This window comes from Chrysemys picta, chromosome 1 (assembly GCF_011386835.1).
Source record: "Chrysemys picta bellii isolate R12L10 chromosome 1, ASM1138683v2, whole genome shotgun sequence".
NCBI classification, from domain to species: Eukaryota; Metazoa; Chordata; order Testudines; family Emydidae; genus Chrysemys; species Chrysemys picta.
In genome coordinates, this window is record NC_088791.1 from 297,636,719 (window position 1) to 297,659,372 (window position 22,654).

Here is a 22,654-nt window from a genome sequence, read left to right on the forward strand (position 1 = left end):
ATAACGTGGTAAGATTTTTTGGCTCCTGAGGACAGCGTTATATCGGGGTAGAGGTGTACTGTAGTTTTGCACATTGATTGTTTTGTGTGCATTCCACAGCTGAAGGCTTTCTGGAGCATAGCAACTAGCATTTTCTTACTTTTTTTCCTGTGTTTTTTATCTATTAGTGTGTACTTCACAAAGTGTAAGAAAATGTTCTCTAGTTCCTTATATTTTGAACATTAACCTTACATTAACTGCTTTAAAATCAACCATTGCTTTAAAATATTTGATTTTATTAAATAGCCAATACCCTATTTTAAAACTAAAATGAGTGGGCATCTCAGTTCAGTTAAGTATCAGAGGGGTAGCCGTGTTAGTCTGGATCTGTAAAAAGCAACAAACAGTCCTGTGGCACCTTATAAACTAACAGACGTATTGACCCACGAAAGCTTATGCTCCAATACGTCTGGTAATCTATAAGGTGCCACAGGACTCTTTGTTTCAGTTCAGTTAATGAACAGGAGTCACAGAAACCTTTATTACGATTGTCACTAGTTGTCAATGTTGGCAGAGAAGCTGAATGCTGAATTACTTTCTAACATCCAGAGGAAGAATTATAGTTGTAGCCTATTATTTGGAGTCTTCTGTTTCATTTAGATTTAAATAAATACACAGTTGTACAATATTCTCTGTTACAGGTTAGCTGTCATATGTAACCTGGCAACTGTGACTTACAGAGTCATGTGTTCTTCTGAGTTAGAGTGTAAATTGTCATGTTTATTCTCACTACATCTCCAAAAGAGGAAGAATAATATAGTAGTTCTGAAGAATGCTCAAACATTGAAATGAACCCTGAAGTCATGACAAGTCATCTTGCAAATTAGTCACACAATATTTGATGCTGACTGTCAAACACTAATAGTATATACAGCTACTGTGGGCAAAACTTCTATTTAAAAACATGGTAATAATTATGTCAACCTATTTTTAATAGTTTGGACCCTATTCAGAGAAATGTGAAATTACTACAGCCCCTGGACCACCGGATCAGTGCAAACCCCCTCAAGTGACATGTAGATCGGCAACATGTGCACAGGTGTATTGGGAGGTAGGAATATTTTAGGCTTATTTTATGTCTTACGATAGTTACCTTTTATATTCTTTTGTCAATTTTAAAAAGCCTAAACTGTAACTAAGACAACATTTTAAAAAAACCAAAACAGAAACAAGCTGCCTGATTATGGGTTATCTTTACATTGAAACTTAAACATAAAATTTGAAAGTCCTCAAAGCATCATTTGCCATTTCCTTTATACAATATTTGTAACTAAATGATCTACACATATTCAAACTTCGACACACAATATCCTCTTGTTCCTTTGTTTTTATTATGGGTTTTTCCAATAGTGCTACACTGTGAGTATGAATTTGATGCAGATTCTTTTTAATTTTTTTAAGACCATTTGTTTCTTCCTTTGCAGAAAACCCAGATAGCCACACAACACAAATGATGGCTTTACACTCACCACTTTTCTAAGCTGATTTGTACTTTATATCATCACATCAGTAATAATGTAGCAAAGGGTCTATCTGTTAACCTCCCAGTTTTCAGGTGTGTGATTTTTAGTAAGCAAAATAAATCTCATCAAGACTAAATCTGAAAAAGATTGTCACTGAAGGGTGGGGAAGAACTCTTAACTTTTAAAAAATTTGCTTACTATGGGATGGGGATTTAGCATTGTAGATGAATGCAAAAAGGCTGAAGACTTTTCAGATGCATTTTTGCATATATAAAATGTTCACTTTTAAAAAGAAAAAAAAATAAAATACTTTTGCACAAGCCCACATGGAAAGTTCATATTATGTAATGTGGTCTCAGTGAGCATAAATAACAAACAAATTAAGTGTTGGATGGAATCCCACATTACAGGAGAAAGCTGGTAGAAACCTTTATATTTAGGCTGCCTAACACTTTTCATGAAAAAGAGTCTTGAAACTTTTTTTAAAAAGAATCTCTAATACTTTCATTGTTTGCAACAGGACTTTAAAATTCAGCAGGACGAAAGTCTTGGGGCCAGAGAATCACCATTCTCTTCTGTCATTTGCATTGTCAGCAAAATTTTGGCAGCATATCAAAATAATAACTGCATAAGAACATTGTAATCTAAGATGCCCACACTGCACTGGGAACAATGCAGCAGCAGCATGTTGCCCTGTGGACTCAGGGAGCAGGCATCCTCCTCCAGAGAGGGTACCCCCCGTCTCTGACAATCTTTGCTGGACCTAGGGCATGGCCCCAGTGGCTTATGTCCCCTCTGGGGGTACCACATGGGGAATGAGCTCCTCACATGTCATGGGAGAGGAGGGGAGGAAAGAGCCAGACTGACCATCCCTGAACCCAGCATGTGGCCTCTTTCCTACTTCCACACCTCCAGGGATAATGGCCTTCTATTGCATCCTAGCATACTAAAGGAGTTGGCGGATGTGATTGCAGAGCCATTGGCCATTATCTTTCAAAACTCATGGCAATTGGGTGAAGTCCCAGATGACTGGAAAAAGGCTAATGTAGTGTCTATCTTTAAAAAAGGGAAGAAGAAGGATCCGGGGAACTACAGGCCAGTCAGCCTCCCCTCAGTCCCTGGAAAAATCATGGAGCGGGTCCTCAAGGAATCAATTTTGAAGCGCTTAGAGGAGAGGAAAGTGATCAGGAACAGTCAGCATGGATTCACCAAGGGGAAGTCATGCCTGACTAACCTAATTGCCTTTTATGATGAGATAACTGGATCTGTAGATGAGGGGAAAGCAGTGGATGTGTTATTCCTTGACGTTAGCAAAGCTTTTGACACGGTCTCCCACAGTATTCTTGCCAGCAAATTAAAGAAATATGGGCTGGATGAATGGACTATAAGGTGGATAGAAAGCTGGCTAAATCATCAGGCTCAACGGGTAGTGATCAATGGCTCCATGTCTAGTTGGCAGCCGGTATCAAGCGGAGTGCCCCAAAGGTCGGTCCTGGGGCCGGTTTTGTTCAATATCTTCATTAATGATCTGGAGGATGGTGTGGATTGCACCCTCAGCAAGTTTGCAGATGACACTAAACTGGGAGGAGTGGTAGATACGCTGGAAGGTAGGGATAGGATAAAGAGGGACCTCGACAAATTAGAGGATTGGGCCAAAAGAAATATGAGGAGGTACAACAAGGACAAGTGCAGAGTCCTGCACTTAGGACGGAAGAATCCCATACACTGCTACAGACTAGGGACCGAGTGGCTAGGCAGCAGTTCTGCAGAAAAGGATATAGGGGTTACAGTGGATGAGAAGCTGGATATGAGTCAACAGTGTGCTCTTGTTGCCAAGAAGGCTAACGGCATTGTGGGCTGTATAAGTAGGAGCACTGCCAGCAGATCGAGGGACGTAATCATTCCCCTCTATTCGGCATTGGTGAGGCCTCATCTGGAGTACTGTATCCAGTTTTGGGCCCCACACTACAAGAAGGATGTGAAAAAATTGGAAAGAGTCCAGCGGAGGGCACTAAAAATGATTAGGGGGCTGGAGCACATGACTTATGAGGAGAGGCTGAGGGAACTGGGATTGTTTAGTCTGCAGAAGAGAAGAATGAGGGGGGATTTGATAGCTGCTTTCAACTACCTGAAAGGGGGTTCCAAAGAGGATGGATCTAGACTGTTCTCAGTGGTAGCAGATGACAGAACAAGGAGCAATGGTCTCAAGTTGCAGTGGGGGAGGTTTAGGTTGGATATTAGGAAAAACTTTTTCACTGGGAAAGTGGTGAAGCACTCAGATGGGTTACCTAGGGAGGTGGTGGAATCTCCTTCCTTAGAGGTTTTTAAGGTCAGGCTTGACAAAGCCCTGGCTAGGATGATTTAGTTGGGGATTGGTCCTGCTTTCAGCAGGGGGTTCGACTAGATGATCTCCTGAGGTCCCTTCCAACCTTGATATTCTATGATTCTGCTAACAGCTAATGTCATTAATTCTTCTTCGAGTGCTTGCTCATGTCAATTCCATTCTAGGTGTGCACGTCCTTGGTTGCGATCGTCGGAGATTTTTGCCTTAGCGGTATCCATAGAGTAGGCAGTGGTGCCCCCTTGAGTGTCGCACTCATGCGCCTGTATATCAGGCGCCACTGGCCCTACGCCCTCTCAGTTCCTTCTTACCGCTGTGAATGCCTCACAGGAGAATTCTGTTCTATCCCTGCTTCTGCCCAGTCTTCCTATATGATTTCAAACAAGTCATTTAAACCAACATTTTAATTGTGTGTTCCTCTTTTACTGGTGCCCAACTTAAGATACCTGCAAACTGAGACACAGAAGTGCTGAGCGTTCACAAATGCAACCAATGCTATTGGGAGTTGTGGATGCTCAGCCCCTCTAGCAGTAAGGTAATTTGGTATGCAGGACTGTGCATAGCACTGGGAATCAGGAGGTCCTGAGTTTTAATTCTGGCCCTGCCACTGAATCACTGTGTGGCCTCAGCCAAGCCTCTTTGCCTTGATTTCCCCATTTATAAAATGGGAAAAGTAATTCTGTCATCTTGTAGTTGAGATAAATTAATTAATGTCTGTGCAACACAGATACAATTATAAGTACCATGATCAAAAATACCATGAGAAAAATAATTCTGTGTTGCTCATAGGCTTTGAACACTGTGGAGTAAGTAAGGCATGGAGCCACCAATTGAAAAATGAGAATAAAAATATTTGGACAGCCGCCTCATTCCTTGATTGTCCATTCTGTGGCCTGAACGAGGCGGGGGTCCTCTGGAAACAGTAGTATATAATTATATATTTAAATACTGTATCGTGATGCATACACACAAGGGAGCAGAATTAAAATGTACATAGCCAACCTAGTTTCTGGTGCATCCTAACTTTCTAGTGTTTGACTTTGCAACTTAAATGTGTTTTAACAATTTTAATGTCATCTATAAATAGTCCAGAATATGCCACAATTTATTGTAAATTACAGAAGAGAGAGATTTCTGCCAATCATAGCACAGGACATCAAACACTGTTCTCTCAAATGTTGTTTATGTTCAATCACATTCCTTTTTCATATAGTCCACTTCTTAAACTAATGATTCTTTTTTAAAAAAACTGCCCTGGAGCAATGATTCATAATAGCATATCCTCAGTGAGAAGCAGTATCTTAGACTGGTAAGTCCTCCATGAAAGAAGAGAATAATTTTTATTTCATTATTTGTAATCTAGTTCTTTAAGAGAAATCACTTTGAAGTATATCCACATTTAATAGATTTTATGATTATCGCTTAGTGTCACTTCAGTATTTAAGCAACTGAAAAAGCAGTTACTGCTCCACATATAATACTCTGCCACCATGAACATTATCCATTAGTATTTTAATGTGCTCAAGACCAATAAAATAATGCAGTGTTTTGCTTGTACTGTAATAAATTGGAGATTGCTGAAGCTACCATAGGGTGACTTTCCTGTGGAAATGCAGTTTCTACAGCTTTCTGGCCTACTTTTATGGCTTAAAATGCTACATTCATTATCTTACTGTTTTATAGAGAAAGTAGTCAAGATTTGGTGAGTTTGGTCTGATTTTCAAACAATGAATTTAAGTCCTAATTATTTTCTGTTAACTTTAAAGGTCCCAGTAAATAATGGAGCTGACATCACAGAATACCGTTTGGAGTGGGGCAGTGTGGAAGGATGCATGCAGATCTGTTACTGTGGGACTGGACTCAATTATGAAATGAAAGGACTTTTGCCTGCAACTATATATTACTGCAGGGTTCAGGTAAAGAGGAAGACTTACTGTTGGTATCCTGCTATTCACAGATCTCTGTGTTTCCATGAATATTTATTTTACTTTCTCAGGGAAGGAGAACATCAAGGTGGAACGGAGAGAAACGGTCCCTCTCTCCAGATGATGTCATGGTATCCTCTCACACTGAGGATACCTCTCTGGGGAAGGGAATCCCAGTTATTAGGAAGAGACAAGTAATAGTAATGGGGGATTCGATCATTAGAAATATAGAGATGGGTTTGTGATGGTGAATTGCCTGCCAGGTGTGAATGTTGCAGATCTCTCAAGACATCTAGACAGATTTATGTGCAGTGCTGAGGAGAGCCAGTGGCCGTGGTACATGTAGGTACCAATGACATAGGGAAAGGTAGCAAAGAGGTCCTGGCACCGACGGCCCAGGAGACGGCACCGTTGACTTCGGCCCCACAGGGGGAGCCGTTGAGTCTGGTACCTCTGGTCTCTCCTGATCAAGAATGCCGGGTGGAGGACATAGAACTTCCATCTAACCGGGATACCTTTGAGGCCGCTTGGAACTTAATTACCACGACAGCTTCTTGGTCCCTAGCCAGTCGGGATAAGGTCCCCGGTGCCGCAGCGCGGGGTATCTTCTAGAGGCAAGCTGTCGATGATGAGGAGATCACCATCCCCCAGTCTTCGCTCCCCATGCCACCACTCCCCATGACGGTCCCCGTCTCAGTCTTCAAGGCACCGATCACCGCTGACAACACGGCACCTGTCCCCTGCACCGGACGGACGGATGACACCGCTCTCAGTCGCAGTGCTGCTCTACATTCCAGCACCGCTTTCCATCCTGGCATCGCTCATCACGGCACTATTCCCCATCTCCCCATCGCAGCACCGCTCCCCAGCACCGTACTCACGGCATCAATCCCCGGCACCGCTCCGCTCAGCACCACTGTGGCCTTCGCACTCCAGGTCCACATTGTCGGAGGCAGAGTCCCACTATTCGCGGCACAGCTGGCGCAGGTTGGGTCGTCACAAGCAGGACATGAGTGCAGTGCCATAGCATGTGCAGTGGCAGGGGCCCTTTTGGACTCTGTGGGCCTACCACCAGACCCAGGGCACTCATTCCAGGGGCCCTCACTCAATGGTATCGGAACCACGAATGCCCCCGGCAGCCGCGGGTTGTCTCACCCCTGGAGGCTCCGAGACTACATCGGTGCGGGCCGTACAGCCACCTCCCAATCCCGTGCCCACCACCAGCACCGAACCTGCAGTCATTGCAGAGGAGCCTGTCACCAAACAGGACATCTCCAGGGCTCCAGATGGCCAGGAGGGCCCTTTGTCCCCCTGGCATCGTCTTCGTCCTCCCCGGAAAAAGCAGTAGTGGGGTCTTCCTCCTCTGGGCCGCCCCCAATCGACAGTCAGGCACACCGGGACCTGCTGTGCAGAGTGGCTCACAACATGGGGCTGCAAGCCAAGGAGGTTGTCGAGCCAGAGGACCTGAGGGTGGACATTCTGGCTCTGGAGGGCCCATCGAGGGTGGCTTTGCCCCTCATTAAAACGATTCAGGCTAACACCAAAACCCTGCCTCCATTCCCCCGACTGCAAAGGGAGTGGAAAGAAAGTACTTCGTCCCCTCTAAGGGGTACGAGTACTTGTATACACACCCGCAGCCCTGCTCGTTGATGGTGGCTGCGGTAAACGAGCATGAAAGGCAGGGGCAGCAGGGTCCAAACCCAAAGTCTAAGGATTCTAAAAAGCTGGACCTATTCGGCCGGAAGGTCTACTGGACCGGGGGGCTCCAGCTCAGGATTGCCAACCAGCAGGCAATCCTGAGTAGGCACAACTTTAACTCCTGGAGCTCCATCTTAAAGTTCAAGGAGTTACTACCCAGGGAGTCCATGGAAGAGTTTGGGGCCATAATGAAGGAGGGCAAGGCAGCGGCATGGACCTTGTTGCAAGCCTCACTGGATGCTGCAGACATGAGAAGCAGCTCATGGTGGCTGGGCTTCCCCCGGAAGTGCAACAAACTCTGCAGGACTTGCCATTTGATGGCATGGGCCTCTTTGTGGAGCAAACAGACTCCAGGCTTCACAGCCTAAAAGATTCTCAGGCAATGATGAAATCGCTGGGCATGCATACACCAGCCACCCAGCGCAAACATTTTAAGCCCCAACCCCAGCAGCGTTTCTACCCTCCCCAGCCTAGGCAGGACTTCTCGAGGAAGCGTGGCAAGAATGGCAGGTGCAAGCCTTCCCAGCCCCCGCCTAGCCTAGGCCAAGGCCAGGCGCAGTCTTCATCAGGCGCTAAACAGGCCTTATGAAGGTGCGCCCGAGGACAGCATACCAGTCAGTGGACCAGATCCTCATCCCTTTTTCCTGAACCATCTGTCCCACTTTTACCGTGCTTGGTCACAAATAACATCAGACCGCTGGGTCCTTCGTATGGTAAAAGTGGGATATTCTCTCCAGTTCTGCTCTTCTCCTCCCTCCCAGACCCATCCTCAACCTGCAAGGCCTCAACAGCTTCATAAAAAAGCTGAAGTTTTGCATAGTCTCCCTAAGTTCGATCATCACCTCTCCTGATCCAGGAGACTGGTACGCTGCCCTCGACCTCAGGGATGCGTACTTCCACATCTCGATACATCCTGCTCACAGACATTTCCTCATGTTTGTGGTCTACAACAACCATTACCAATTCACGGTCCTCCCTTTCGGCCTATCCACAGCCCCACGAGTCTTCACCAAGTGCATGTCGGTCATGGCCATTTTCCTACGTCAGAGGCAAGTGCAGATATATCCATACCTCAATGACTGGCTGCTCAGTGGAGATTTCAGGGATCAAGTGGAGGCTCAGGTCCACTTTGTGAGATCCACCTTCGACAGGTTGGGTTTCCTCCTCAACGAACACAAATCGACCCTATCACCAACTCAAAGGATAGAGTTTATTGGCTCAGTGTTGGACTCGGGCCGGGCCACGGCGTCACTGCCAGAGGCCCATTTCCAAGCAATGACGGACATCATTCAAAGCCTCAGACGGCACCCTGTGACCACAGCAAGGGGTTGCTTGAGGCTCCTCGGCCACATGGCAGCATGTACTTATATGGTACAGCACGGCAGGCTGAGGCTCAGGCCTCTACAAGCTTGGTTAGCATCGGCCTACTGTCCAGGGCGAGACTGCCTAGACACAGTGGTCACTCTTCTGGTGCAGGTCCTCAAGTCCCTCTGCTAGTGGCTCAACCCGCAGGAAGTGTACGAGGGAATCCCCTTCGACAGACCCCAGTCCTCTCTGTCTCTTGTAACAGATGCATCAGCGCTGGGATGGGGCGCTCACCTGGGAGAACTACAGACGCAAGGCCTCTGGTCGCAGGATGAGCTCTCACGCCACATCAACATCAAGGAGTTGAGGGTAGTCCGACAAGCATCCCAAAGCTTCCAAGTCCAATTGCAAGGGAAGTGTGTGGGAGTCATGACAGACAACACAACTGCGATGTTTTATACAAACAAGGAGGGTGGGACTCGTTCTTCTCCCCTACGTTGGGAAGCCCTCAAGCTGTGGGTCTTCTGCATAGCCCCCTCTATTCACCTGGAAGCGTCTTACCTCCCAGGGTCCCAGAATGAGTTGGTGGACTACCTCAGCAGATCCTTCCACAACCATGAGTGGTTCATCCGCCTGGACGTAATACACAGCATTTTCCAAAGGTGGGGAATTTCCCAGATCGACCTGTTTGCCACACGGGACAACAGAAAGTGCCTGTGATTCTGTTCCTTCCAGAATCACAGTCCGGGCTCACTCGCGGATGCATTTCTCCTCCCCTGGATGGACCATCTGCGTTCCCACTCATCCACGAGGTTCTGCTCAAGATCCACTGAGACAAGGCAGCGGTCATACTGGTGGCAATGACTTGGCCTCGTCAGCACTGGTACACCACGCTCCTGGAGCTGTCGGTGGACATTCCAATCGCACTGCCCCCGTCCCGGACCTGATCACCCAATACTATGGTCGCCTTCAGCACCCAGACCTCCAGTCCCTTCACTTCATGGCTTGGAAGCTCCATGGCTAACCCCATGGAGCTCAGGTGCTCAGGGCCTGTTAGGGAGATCTTACTTGGTAGCAGGAAACCCTCCAGCAGGGCCACCTACCTGGCCAAGTGGAAAAGGTTTGCAATCTGGTGCTCTCAGAGCCGCGTACCTCCGATGCAGTTGCACATACCGCTTATCCTGGACTATCTTCTGCACTTGAAACAGCAAAGCCTGGTGGCACCATCCATCAAGGTACACCTAGCAGCCATCTTGGCCGCCCACCCGGGAGCGACTGGGTGTTCCGTCTTCGCCAGTCCCATAGTTGGCCATTTCCTAAAGGGGCTGGACAGACTGTACCCATGGGTTAGACAGCCAATCCTGGCATGGGACCTGAAGCTGGTCCTGTGCAGACTAACGGGGCCACCATTTGTACCCCTGGTGACTTGCTCGCTCCTCTACCTGTCACTGAAGGTGGCCTTCCTAGTCACCATTACTTTGGTAAGGAGGGTATAGGAGCTACAAGTCCTTACCTCCGACCCTCCTTACATGGTTTTCTATAAGGACAAGGTGCAGCTCAGGCCTCACCCAGCCTTTCTCCCAAAGGTTGTGCCCTAATTCCACTCCAACCAGGACATTTTTCTACCTGTTTTTTACCCTAAGCCTCACACGGATAGCCAAGAACAAAGGTTTCACTCTCTGGACATTAGGTGAGCGCTGGCCTTTTACATTGAACGCACAAAGCTGTTTCGTAAGTTAAACCAGCTGTTCGTGGCAGTGGCAGACCGGATGAAAGGACTCCTGGTCTCATCGCAGAGGATCTCATCATGGATCACGTCCTGTATCCAGGCATGCTATGAGTTAGCCAAAATTCCAGCCTCTGCACTAACAACACATTCCAAGAGAGTGCAGACCTCCTCGGCGGCGTTCCTGGCCCAGGTTCCAGCCCAGGCTTCCTTTACAAATTGGAAGTTAAATCCTACTTAGGAAAATAGAAAGGAGCATGAATTCTGGCAAGTTAAGTGTAAAAGTATAATTAGGTAGGCCAAAAAGAATTTGAAGAGCAACTAGCCAACAACTCAGAAACTAACCGCAAAGAGTTTTTTAAGTACATCAGAAGCAGGAAGCCTGCCAGACAATCAGTGGGGCCACTGGACAAAGGACATTCTAAAGGAACACTTAAGGAAGATAAGGCCATTGCGGAGAAGTGAAATGAATTCTTTGTATTGGTCTTCCCTGCAGAGGATGTGAGGGAGACTCCCACACCTGAGCCAATCTTTTTAGGTGACAGATCTGAGGAATTATTCCAGATCGAGGTGTCAATAGAGGAGATTTTGGAACAAATTGATAAATTAAATAATAATATGCCACCTACCAGATGGGATTCACCCATGAGTTCTGAAGGAACTCAAATATGAAATTGCAGAACTACTGACTCTGGTATGAAACCTATCATTTAAATCAGCTTCTGTACCAGATGACTGGAAAATAGCTAATGTGACACCAATTTTTTAAAAAGGCTCAAGAGGCGATCCTGGCAATTATAGACTGGTAAGCCTAACTTCAGTACCAGGCAAATTGGTTGAAACTATAGTGAAGAACAGAATTATCAGACACATAGATGAACACCAAAAAGTCAACATGGTTTTTGTAAAGGGAAATGGTGCCTCACCAATCTATTAGAATTCTTTGAGGGGATCAACAAACATGTGGACAAGGGTGATCCAGTGGATATAGTGTACTTGGACTTTCAGAAAGCTTTTGACAAGATCCCTCACAGAAGGCTATTAAGCAAAGTAAGCAGTCATGGAATAAAAGGGACCTCCTCTCATGGATAAGTAACTTGTTAAAAGATAGGAAACGATGGGTAGAAATAAATGGTCAATTTTCACAATGGATAGGGATAAATAGTGGTGTCCCCCAGGGATCTGTACTGGGATCAGTGCTGGTCAACATATTCATACATGATCTGTAAAAAGGGGTTAACAGTGAGGTGGCAAATTTGCAGACGATGCAAAATTACTCAAGATCTCACAAAACTGTGGGACGGAGTGAGCAACAAAATGGCACATGAAATTCTATGTTGACAAATGCAAAATAATGCACATTGGAAAACATAATCCCAGCTATACATACAATATGATAGCGTCTAAATTAGCTCTTACCACTCAAGAAAGAGATCTTAGAATCATTGTGGATAGTTCTCTGAAAACATCCACTCAGTCTGCAGTGGTAGTCAAAAAAGCCAATAGAATATTAGGAACCATTAGGAAAGGGATAGATAATAAGACAGAAAATATCATAATGCCACTGTATGAATCCATGGTATGCCCAGTCCTTGAATACTGCATGCAGTTCTGGTCGCCCCATCTCAAAAAAGATATATTAGAATTCAAAAAGGTACAGAGAAGGACAACAAAAATGATTAAGAATAGGGAACAGTATGAGGAGAGATTAAAAAGACTAGGACTATTCAGGTTGGAAAAGAGATGACTAAGAGGGGATATGGTAGAGGTCTATAAAATAGTGACTGGTGTGGAGAAAGTGAATAAGGAAATATTATTTACTCCTTCACACAAGAAACCAGGGGTCACCCAGTGAAATTAATAGGCAGCAGGTTTAAAACGGACATAAGGAAGTACTTCTTCACACAGCACATAGTCAATCTGTGGAACTCATTGCCCGGGGACATTGTGAAAGCCAGAACTGTAACAGGGTTAAAAGAGAATTAGATAAGTTCTTTGAGGATATGTCCATCAATGGCTATTAGCCAAGGCGGTCAGGGATGCAATCTCATGGTCTGAGTGTCCCTAGCCTCTGATTGCCAAAAGCTGGGAATGGACAACAGGATGGATCACTTGATGAGTACCTGTTCTGTTTATTCCTTCTGAAGCACCTGGCATTGGCTACTGTGGGAAGACAGTATATTGAGTTGATGGACCATTGATCTGACCCAGTATCACCATTCTTATGTTGCTTTGCATTTGCAGGCCGTGAATGTTGCAGGCGCAGGACCTTTCAGTGAAGTAGTTGTATGCATGACACCAGCCTCTGTACCTGCAGTTGTGACCTGTCTTCAGGGAAGAAGTGAAGATGAAGTGGAGAGTCCACACTATTCACCTTCCACATGCCTTGCCATAAGCTGGGAAAAGCCCTGTGACCATGGTTCTGAAATCCTTGGCTACAGCATAGACTATGGAGAAAAGCAGCCTGTAACTGTTGGGAAGGTTTCAAGCTATTTCATAGACAATTTGCAGCCAGACACAACATACAGGTATGCTGTGCAAAGTGATGTGCCTTCCTTAGCATTTTACATAGAAGGAAAATAATCTATTGTCTTTGTTCCCACATTGCTTCAAATCACTACCACCCTATCAAAGTATTAGTATGTAGCTATGGTCAGAAAAGAGACTATGTAATGAACTCAACAGATCTGGTCACTATGGACATTTAGTTGTATCTACCAAGTTTTTGCTCCTGTTAGCATGGCAGAACCAATACATTTCTGGAAAAAGAGAACCTAATTCCATTCATGCATCAGCTTCATATTGGTTAACAAAGTTCTGATTGTAAATTCAAATTCAATGAGACTTTGTTGTCATGAAACAAGCTATACGGGTGTTGCCAAAGTATTGAAAAAAGACAGACTCCTAAGGTATCTGTCAAATTAGGTAAGATCTGTCCATGGTAGGACTGTACATCATTTGATCTGCTGTGTCCATTTGTCATTATTTTCCATTTCTGATCCAGTGCCTGGTTGTTACAAAGTGTGATGCAATTTCTGCAGAACCTTTATTGCTGGTGGTGATACATCTAGGCACAAAGAGCATAACTTTGAGATCCCTGGTGGTGTCTACAAAAGTGATGGTTACAGAAAACATCCTTTTCCTTGTAAATCGGTTAAATTTAATATGGCAGTTATTAAAAGACGATGAACACAGAATTCCACTGTGCCACTTTAGTCATTTTTACAGTTGAATAGCATTCTATGCTCATGTTACAAACACGGATCCTCTACATTAAAATATATTGGGTGAAATCTTGACTCCATTGAAGTCAATGGCAAAGCTCGCATTGACTTCACTGGGGCCAGGGTTTCACCCCATGTGTATGATGATCATTATAGACTGCCAGGGTAACCCTTAATATTTTTTTAGAAATAAAATACTTTTGTGTTACTATTACTTTTAAAACTGTTATATTAGTAATTGAAGAACTACTGCCTGCCACATTATGAGAAATTGTAAAATATATATATTACCGAAGAACTGGAAATTGACATTGCAAAGATATTTTTGCATTTAGACACACAAAAGTACTTTTATATCACAGATTTGCTAAACCCTGCCAGCTTCTTGTGAAAATAAACAAAACTCAAATATGTGGTCGCCAGTTCTACAGTGTGCTAATAAATTAACATACTCAAAATTAAACTGTTCTATAGTGATAGATATATAAGGAATGAAATATGTGCAGACAAAGGGACCCCAGCATTTTGCAATTGTGACCTTAATTTTTGCAGTTGCTCAAACATTGATTTTTTTCAAAACACACAGACATTAATGTATGATATTTTAATGGAAAAAAAGGTGCCTTAGAGTCATGAAGTGTTGGTCTAATCAAGGTACCTTTGAAATCCATAAAGCCTGCAGCTATGTCCCCCAATTTCTATGCTCTTTAAATCTCAGGGCTATTTTCTGTTTTTGTTTTGTAAAAATAAGGTTCTAATCTTCTTTGTTGAGTCACAGACCTTCAAACTGTAAACCTGTTCCTGAGATTGAAAGTTTGCAACATTGACTTCCTGAAAATCACAGATTATTCCTAGTCCCTACCGCAATCACAATGGCCTGCAAAGTTCACAGCTGCTAGACCTCTGATTTATTGTTTTCTTTCCCTCTTTTCTTGTGGACCCCTTGATAATTCATTGTTGGGAGTGACCAACTGTGCCGCTACCAGTGATACCAGCACCACTGCAACATCCCTGCAAGAGAAAAAAATGGTGGCAGCCCAAATATTCCCTTCCATTTTTAATGAATTAGTTCAGTTCTAGGAGGCTCTCAGAACTTCTCTCTGGCCACCCCAACTCTCTTAAGGCTGGTCGTAACATGGATGTTTATTATCAGAGAAAGCTGAATGTTGATCTGTTGCTTATTACTTCATTTATTAGTATAATGAAAATATGCAGTAATTGGAAGGGATTCAGAAGATCATGGCTTTCTATTAATATAATTCCTATAAATATAAGTTCTTGTGCTGAACTAGGATCACTTGATGTCCCAGGACCCAAACATTAGAACTTTTATTTCCTGTCATTATATGATGACCCTTATGTTAATATTCTTTACTTTTAATAGAATAGATTGTTTTAAAGTACTGCAAGATGAATGCACATTCATTAATATTTATGACTAAATCCAACAGCTCTTAGTGGTAAGGGACATATATATCATAAAAAGTATTATCTGTACAATGACCTTATTATTCTCTACTGTAACACTCTTGAATATGAGTGCTGGAATTAATCAGTTACCCTTTTAAATCTGTATTCATGTTTACATGGATAATTTTTTTCTTTTTAATTATTAGAATACGAATTCAAGCCCTAAATAGTCTTGGAGCAGGTCCTTTCAGCCACACAATAAAACTGAAAACAAAGCCACTCCCTCCTGATCCGCCTCGCCTGGAATGTGCTGTATACAGTTCTCAGACGCTCAAGCTAAAATGGGGAGAGGGAACTTCAAAAGCATTAACTGACTCCATTCAGTATCACCTTCAAATGGAAGATAAGAATGGAAGGTTAGCACTAATATCACTTCCTTTTGTATGTGCTCTGCATTATACATGGTATTGTTTAATGGATTAAGGACGTATCAGAAAGACATAATGGAAGAAAACACCATACCTTTGGTTTAATTTAAAATGAATTTAAGAAGTTGTCTATCTTGGGAAGAAAATGGGAGACTCTGATGTTCAGCATTAGAGGGTGCAAGAAATTAAAACTGAACAGTTTTCATAGTGAAGGTTCAACATGAGGAGCTTGATGTGGAGATGAGATGGCTTGTGCCACCATGCTCTTCTGTTTTCTATGGTTTTGTTAAGTATTTATGTTGATTAAGTTTGATCTAATTCTTTTAACTTGATGTGCCTCTTGGGGGATGAGGGGTGAGTTCTCACCTTGTTGCTGCTTTCTTTATAGGGTGAGGAGCTTAAGGATTTAAATTCATTAATTTTTTACTTGCACCACTTTTCCCTAGATAGCAAAACACACAATACCACCGCACCACATACACTACCCTAGTATGAGCATATGATAGCTTGAGAACTGGACAAAAGTAGGACAGGGTAGATTATGGAACCTGCCCCGACATAGGGAGAAACAGAAATGGAGATCCACATAGCAGGGAATTCACCATCGCCCCAAAAAGTAATTCATGCCTGCACCCCAACTCAGAAATGAACAGGAGTAGAATATGGTAACAAAACTTCTCCACTCTCTCTGAGACAAAACCTGTGCTATGTATTAGAACCCCCAAGACTGAAAAGCAAACAGATGGGCCAGTGAAACTAACCTGCTCCAGCATCATGACACAAGAGAGTGTGGCCAATCTAGAAAAACCCATCAGAGTGGGGCAACAACGTATGTTGCAACTGTGACAGATCCCTCCCACACAGATGTGACATTAGCGCCATAGCACATCTTCCCCGCAAAAATGTGGAAGAGCAATGGGAACCACAGAGACTGGACCATTCCTTGGAGCTAGTGAGGAGTATTGCTGAGGTGCAGGTAGCTAAAATCCAGGCCCACTCACTTTTGATGATAGGGGAGCAATGATAATGAAAGCACCACATACTAAACTAATCCAGAGCTCTCCCCCTTTCCCACTCCAAGACGAAATAAGACCAGTAGCAGTTACTGCTTATTGAAAAGTGAGCTCATTGTTTTGTATTACTGAAAGATCATAAATTAACTTGGAAATCAGTATTTGTGAGCTTCTCATTAAGTTCCAGGAATTAAAAAAAAAGATGAGTGAATTTAAAACAAAAATAGAAATCATGCAGACTACTTTGGAATCTATTTAGTCTGTTTACATAATCACTATGTCTACTTTCAGATTTATATCCTTATACAGAGGACCATGTCATACATACAAAGTACAAAGACTCATTGAGTCAACATCCTACAAATTTTGTATTCAGGCTTGTAATGAAGCTGGTGAAGGTCCACTTTCTCAAGAGTACATTTTCACAACTCCCAAATCTGTTCCAACTGCCTTGAAAGGTAAGCATTGTATTTTCACTTGTCATTTAACTGTAATGTCATTTTTCTCACTACTTAATAAATCAGTACTACTAGTCCTAGTCAATTTAAACAAGCTTGCAGTTAAGGAGCAGTGCTGAGTAGTTTAAGTCCCAAATCCATGTTAAGGGTTTTTTTTTTTAATTAAAAATCAACTGAATAGAAAGGACTTTGTGATCATATTTTATTCAATTAATTATTTTTATGGGGTTTAAACAATTCCGCTTTAAAGTGCTCTAAACAAACACGATACATTGTGGTATCCAGAGACTCCATAATGGGTGCATTAAAATATATAGATTATGAAGGTATCATCAGCAGCTCCATACTTAATGGGACATGTAATTTTTCAATTAAAGCAGGGTTGACAGCCTTTTGTCAAGCTTGAACACAAATCACCAAAACTGCACATCTCCTTCCATACACTTAGGGTAAAGACTTAACTTTCTGTGACATCAGAAATAAGTTTGCCTAGGCATTTGTAGTAGTATTCCTTTGGAAATGTTTCTTTGAGTCTAGCATTTTTGGTGTCCTGGTTGCAGGGCTGGGTCAGATCCATCCAGAACACCTGCAGACCAACTCATTTGAGGCCCCTTCCTATGTCATCACTTGCTCCTTCCTTCCCTTGTATTGTTGAGGAATTTATAAAATGACTACTACATACAACCCGGCACCCGGTCTCTTCCATAGTGTCTCACGTAGTCTCAGACTCACCCAGCCCTCACTCACTGTACAGATTCTTCTTTCTGTATTTGGTGGGTGGGGAGGTATCAAATTATCCTGTCTCTGCCTGCTGCAGGGTTCTTATGCTATCCTCTGAAGCATCTGGTTCTTTCCACTCTCTGATGGTTGAGTATGGCAATTCCTGTGTTCAGACTCGGTCAGTTGATCTTAAACTGCAATTCTTTATCTACATTTATTACTTAACACTTCTCTGCAATAAAAGTTCTTTCAGACTACTTTCTTCAACTTACCTTTCTTATGATATTAATTCATGAGAATCATAATTGTCCTTGCTTCCTTGTGGAGGAAACAGAACATGTAAGCAATGTGCTAGCATCCTTGTTTATGTAGTGTTAGTCAACATGAGAAGTGGATAAGAAAAATATCTTTGCACTTAAATCTTTTGTTTCTGTGTTTCAGAAACAAAATAAAATACCATAGAGGCTACAGTTTACAAATTAGTGAAAACCACTAACTGGAGACAGTACACAGTTAACTAATGTATTTGCTTTTTTCCAATAGCGCCAAGAATAGAGAGAGTAAATGATCACACATGTGAAATCACATGGGAGGTTTTGCAACCAATGAAAGGTGATCCAATTATTTATAGTCTTCAGGTCATGGCGGGAAAAGATTCAGAATTCAAACAGGTATAGTTCATTAAAAAAGTATAATATATTTATGTGAAGTATATTGGTGAAGGTTAATTGCAATTAAAGAATGTGCAGGTCAAATGTTATATTTATCACCCATGCTGATTTTGTGTTAAAAGCTAATCCTCCAGGTTTCTTCTTCTAAAATGTTTACAGAGGGAAAAGACTTCAGTAAAAGGATGTTATAGTTTCAGACTGGAAACGGGGTGTACGTTTTTAACAGTGAGGGTAATTAACCATTGGAACAGTTCACCAAGAATTGTGGTAGATTCTCCATCACTGACAATTTTTAAACTAAGATTGGATGTTTTTCTATAAGATCTGCTCTGGGAATTATTTTGGGGAAGTTCTATGGCCTCTGTTATACAGGAGATCAGACTAGGTGATCACCGTGGTCCCTTTGGGCCTTTGAATCTATGAATCTGCATTGTACTGATGAGTCATCTTGAATACTACGTACAGTTCTTTGCACCTGAGGGTCAGGAAAATGTCCACAAATGGGACAAATTGAGAAAAGGGAAACAAATTAATTAAAGGAATGGAAGCAAGATTTATGAAGAAAGAGTAAACAAACTCAATGTTCACTGCACATCATGAACTGTTCAAGGAAAGCTGTTGATATTCTAGAAAGTTTCACTGTATTTTCTGTGTGTATGGAGAGCACAGTAGAGCAGACAGGCCCTGCCCAACAAGAAGAATTCCATAGGCAGTGTAGACACAGTGGAATGTTGGCTTGCGGGAAGCTGCTCTAACCCATTCCAATCATTAGTTTCTTGCCGTTCATTCCCTTCCCAGTGATAGGGGATGCTGCAACCACCAGTGCCAAACAGTTAAGAATGTTTTCAGTTAATTTCAGTTTTTACCATGTAGATATGCAGTTTGAGATGCCAGATAACAAAATAGGCTGCTTTTAACAGAGGATGTACAATACCACCTTAGCTTCTGATGTCTTTCACTATAAACTCTCAGAAAATTGACATATAATTAGACTTGTGAGCTCTGTTTCACACTATTAAGCAAGCAGGTTTCCTTCCAAAGAGGAAGCACAATTAATTTTGAGATACTGTAATTTTATTATGGGCCCAAATTAAATAAGTGTAGCCCTGTGTTTTGGTAGATTATGCACATTACTAGTCTCATAAATCAGTACCTACAATGTAGTGTTACGTATTTTACTTATTGATTTTGTAGCTTTAAAGTTGCAAATGCAGCGTTCAGTATGTTAGTAGAATTCATTAAATGCTGTGTAATTGCCTCTAGAGACAGAGTTGGACTGGTTTTTGGGTACGTCTATACTTACCTCCGGGTCCGGCGGTAAGCAATCGATCTTCTGGGATCGATCCTGGAAGTGCTCGCCGTCGACACCGGTACTCCTGCTCCGCGAGAGGAGTACGCGGAGTCGACGGGGGAGCCTGCCTGCCACGTGTGGACACGTGTTAAGTTCGAACTAAGATAGTTCGACTTCAGCTACGTTATCCATCGATTTAGCGTGTCTTCACTAGACCCGCTAACTCGACACCCGCTGCTTCAATTGCAGCAGTGCTGATCTACGGGTAAGTGTAGACATGGCCTTAGAACCAGATTCTCTTGTCCATTAAGGCTGCTTTTTGCTACTACAGCAATACAAAAAAGCGGTCTGATCTACCCTTACATTTTAGGTAAACACAGCTGAGTGCAATAATCCACACCCCTGGCACCATAATTATGCAGACCTAATCCCCGGCATAGATGCAGCTAGGTTGACGGACGACTGCTTCCATCAATTTAGCTACCAGCACTCAGGGGTGACAGCGACAGAAAACCTCTTCCATTTCCATAGGCTGTGCATACAGTCTGGGGTTATGCCAGCAGAGCTACACTCTGTAGCTCTGCTACTATAGTCCTTGTAGTATAGACATGGCCAGCCTTAAGACCTTCTAGTGTAGGGTGCCCTCTGTGTAGGGGAATCCTCTTGTGGCATTGATCTGCTGTAGGGTTTCCTATACAACCTGTCTCCCATCCCTTGGTGTGGGAACTGTGTCTAGGAAGAAGGGGAGTCTCCAAGGTGTCTATACATTCTAGCAATCCCTGGCTGTCAGAATGGTCTCTTGGGTCCATGGGCAGCCAGCTGTAAAGTAGGGCAGCTGTCAGTATAGCTGGACCAGACCAGAAGATCTGCCCTTAATGTGATGTGAAATGTTGGTTATTGTAACACTTTATGTAGCAAGTAGTAGAAAGAGTTCTCATGTACTATTTCTACAATCTTCAAGCAAATTCAGTTTGAGAAGTTTATTACTTTGATAGCATACACCTAATGTACTGTATTTCCTCTGAAAATATATTATACCTATATGAAATTTGATTGTACATCTGATTAATTATATTAGTTCATGAAACATCTTTAAATCAAATTTTGCATCAAGACAAGCAAAACAGGGTCACATTGAGTTTAGATTTATTAATCTCTGAAAGAAAGCATTTATTTATGCAACTAAATTAACCCCATAAGGATAAATAAGCAACAGCATCCAGACCTAAATCTAGAAAACAGGTTTTGATTATTTCTTCCACCACTAAACAAATTCGTAGTTGCACACATTTGTTTGCTACACGATGTTCAATACTGTGAAATCAACTATAGGAAAAGGTTTTGGATTATTTGATGTTTGTTTACTGCTACCAGTACTCCACTTAAATATGAGATCGAATAATGGGAGAGAAAAGGATAAAAGCATTTCAAGAGAGGAATTAGCATATGCTGTGTTTGTGATGGGCATCCACACAGCATATGAATCCACCCACCCAGACCATTATGCCTGCAAGGAGTCTTATTGGCTTCAATGAGACTTCCACAGACATAAATGGATCTACAAACATGGATCCTTAGGAGACCGGGCCTCAGCTTTCAGTGAGGCAGGCATTGAGAATGTAGAAGAAGAAGTGAGTTCAGTGAAAGATAGGGCCTAGTCACCCAACAGATAGATTAAGGAACAGTGTGAATGAACACTAACAGCGTGTTGGGACCACTGAATTGGTGAGGTTAAAAGAATCACAAAGAGGGCTTTTCAAGGCAGGGCCAGCCCTTGACCAAATGGAGCCCCAGGCAAGGACCGTCTTCGGTGCCCCCACCCTCCATTTGTTAAACTTCTGAATACCTTATTTTTTATTGCATTTGTAGCCCATTTTACAACTCTGATGCATGATTTAGCCCTCACATATAAGACAATAAATATGCATGCTAGGATCTGTAAATCTATATTTATTCATGATAACAACAAAAATGGCACCCCGGGCAATCGCCTGCCCCCAAATCCAGCCCTATTCAAGGCTCTTTATTGGATCCAAAGTTTGCTAGGAGAATTTATGGTGGTATTTTTAAGAGAGCGTAGCTTAAATATAGCAAAAATGTGTTGGATTTGGTTAGAATTGATGAATATGGTAATCTGACATCTAGAGACAAGGCGGGTGAGGTAGTATTTTTATTGGACCAACTTCTGTTGGTGGCTATTAGGGAGACAAGCTTTTGAGCTACTCGGAGTTCTTCTTCCTCAGATTAAGGAACAGTGTGAATGAAGAGCTGAGGAAGAGCTCCGAGTAGCTCAAAAGCTTGTCTCTCTAATATCCATCAACAGAAGTTGGTCCAATAAAAGATATTACCTCACCTGCCTCTTCTCTCTAATATCCTGGAACTGACACGGCTACAACAACACTGCGTACAATCTGACATCTAATTAATCACCTAGAAACCCATTGTGAGACAATGAGATTTACATCAAATTTGACACTTAAAATGTTTACTTAAAGTGAAGGCTTCTTACAGGAGCTAAATTTGGTGCTTTGCAAGTTATGATCTAGTGGAGTTTGTAATGCTACATATTTTACCAAAAGACTGAAAATAAATTTAATTAGGCATTAAAGTTCTTTTCCATTAATCTTTGTTAATTTTTTCTGCCTATATGGCTAGAAGAATGTCATTGAAAACACAGGTGATTAAGTAGCACTTGCTATTTTCACAATAACTTCAACAGTAAACATAGAGACATATTAAACCAGGGATCGGCAACCTTTGGCACGCAGCTCGCCAGGGTAAGCACCCTGGCGGGCCAGGCTGCTTTGTTTACCTGCCGCATCCGCAGGTTCGGCCGATCGCGACTCCTACTGGCAGTGGTTCGCCGTCTCAGGCCAATGGGGCTGCCGCTGCTTCCCACCACCCCCATTGGCCTGGGACGGCGAACCGCGGCCAGTGGGAGC

At 42.9% G+C, this 22,654-nt stretch overlaps 1 protein-coding gene across 10 annotated transcripts in view; it reads left to right on the forward strand.

The window, feature by feature from the left end:
• The window catches only part of FNDC3A (fibronectin type III domain containing 3A), a 195,462-nt gene that overhangs the window by 170,204 nt on the left and 2,604 nt on the right, over positions 1 to 22,654 (forward strand). For all 10 annotated transcript variants that reach the window (XM_065581235.1, XM_005287137.5, XM_005287136.5 and 7 more), the window contains 6 exons: positions 977 to 1,090; positions 5,610 to 5,759; positions 12,742 to 13,025; positions 15,338 to 15,547; positions 16,864 to 17,030; positions 18,294 to 18,421. In XM_065581235.1, the coding sequence (XP_065437307.1) occupies positions 977 to 1,090; positions 5,610 to 5,759; positions 12,742 to 13,025; positions 15,338 to 15,547; positions 16,864 to 17,030; positions 18,294 to 18,421 (1,053 nt within the window). The remainder of the gene's footprint in view (positions 1 to 976; positions 1,091 to 5,609; positions 5,760 to 12,741; positions 13,026 to 15,337; positions 15,548 to 16,863; positions 17,031 to 18,293; positions 18,422 to 22,654) is intronic.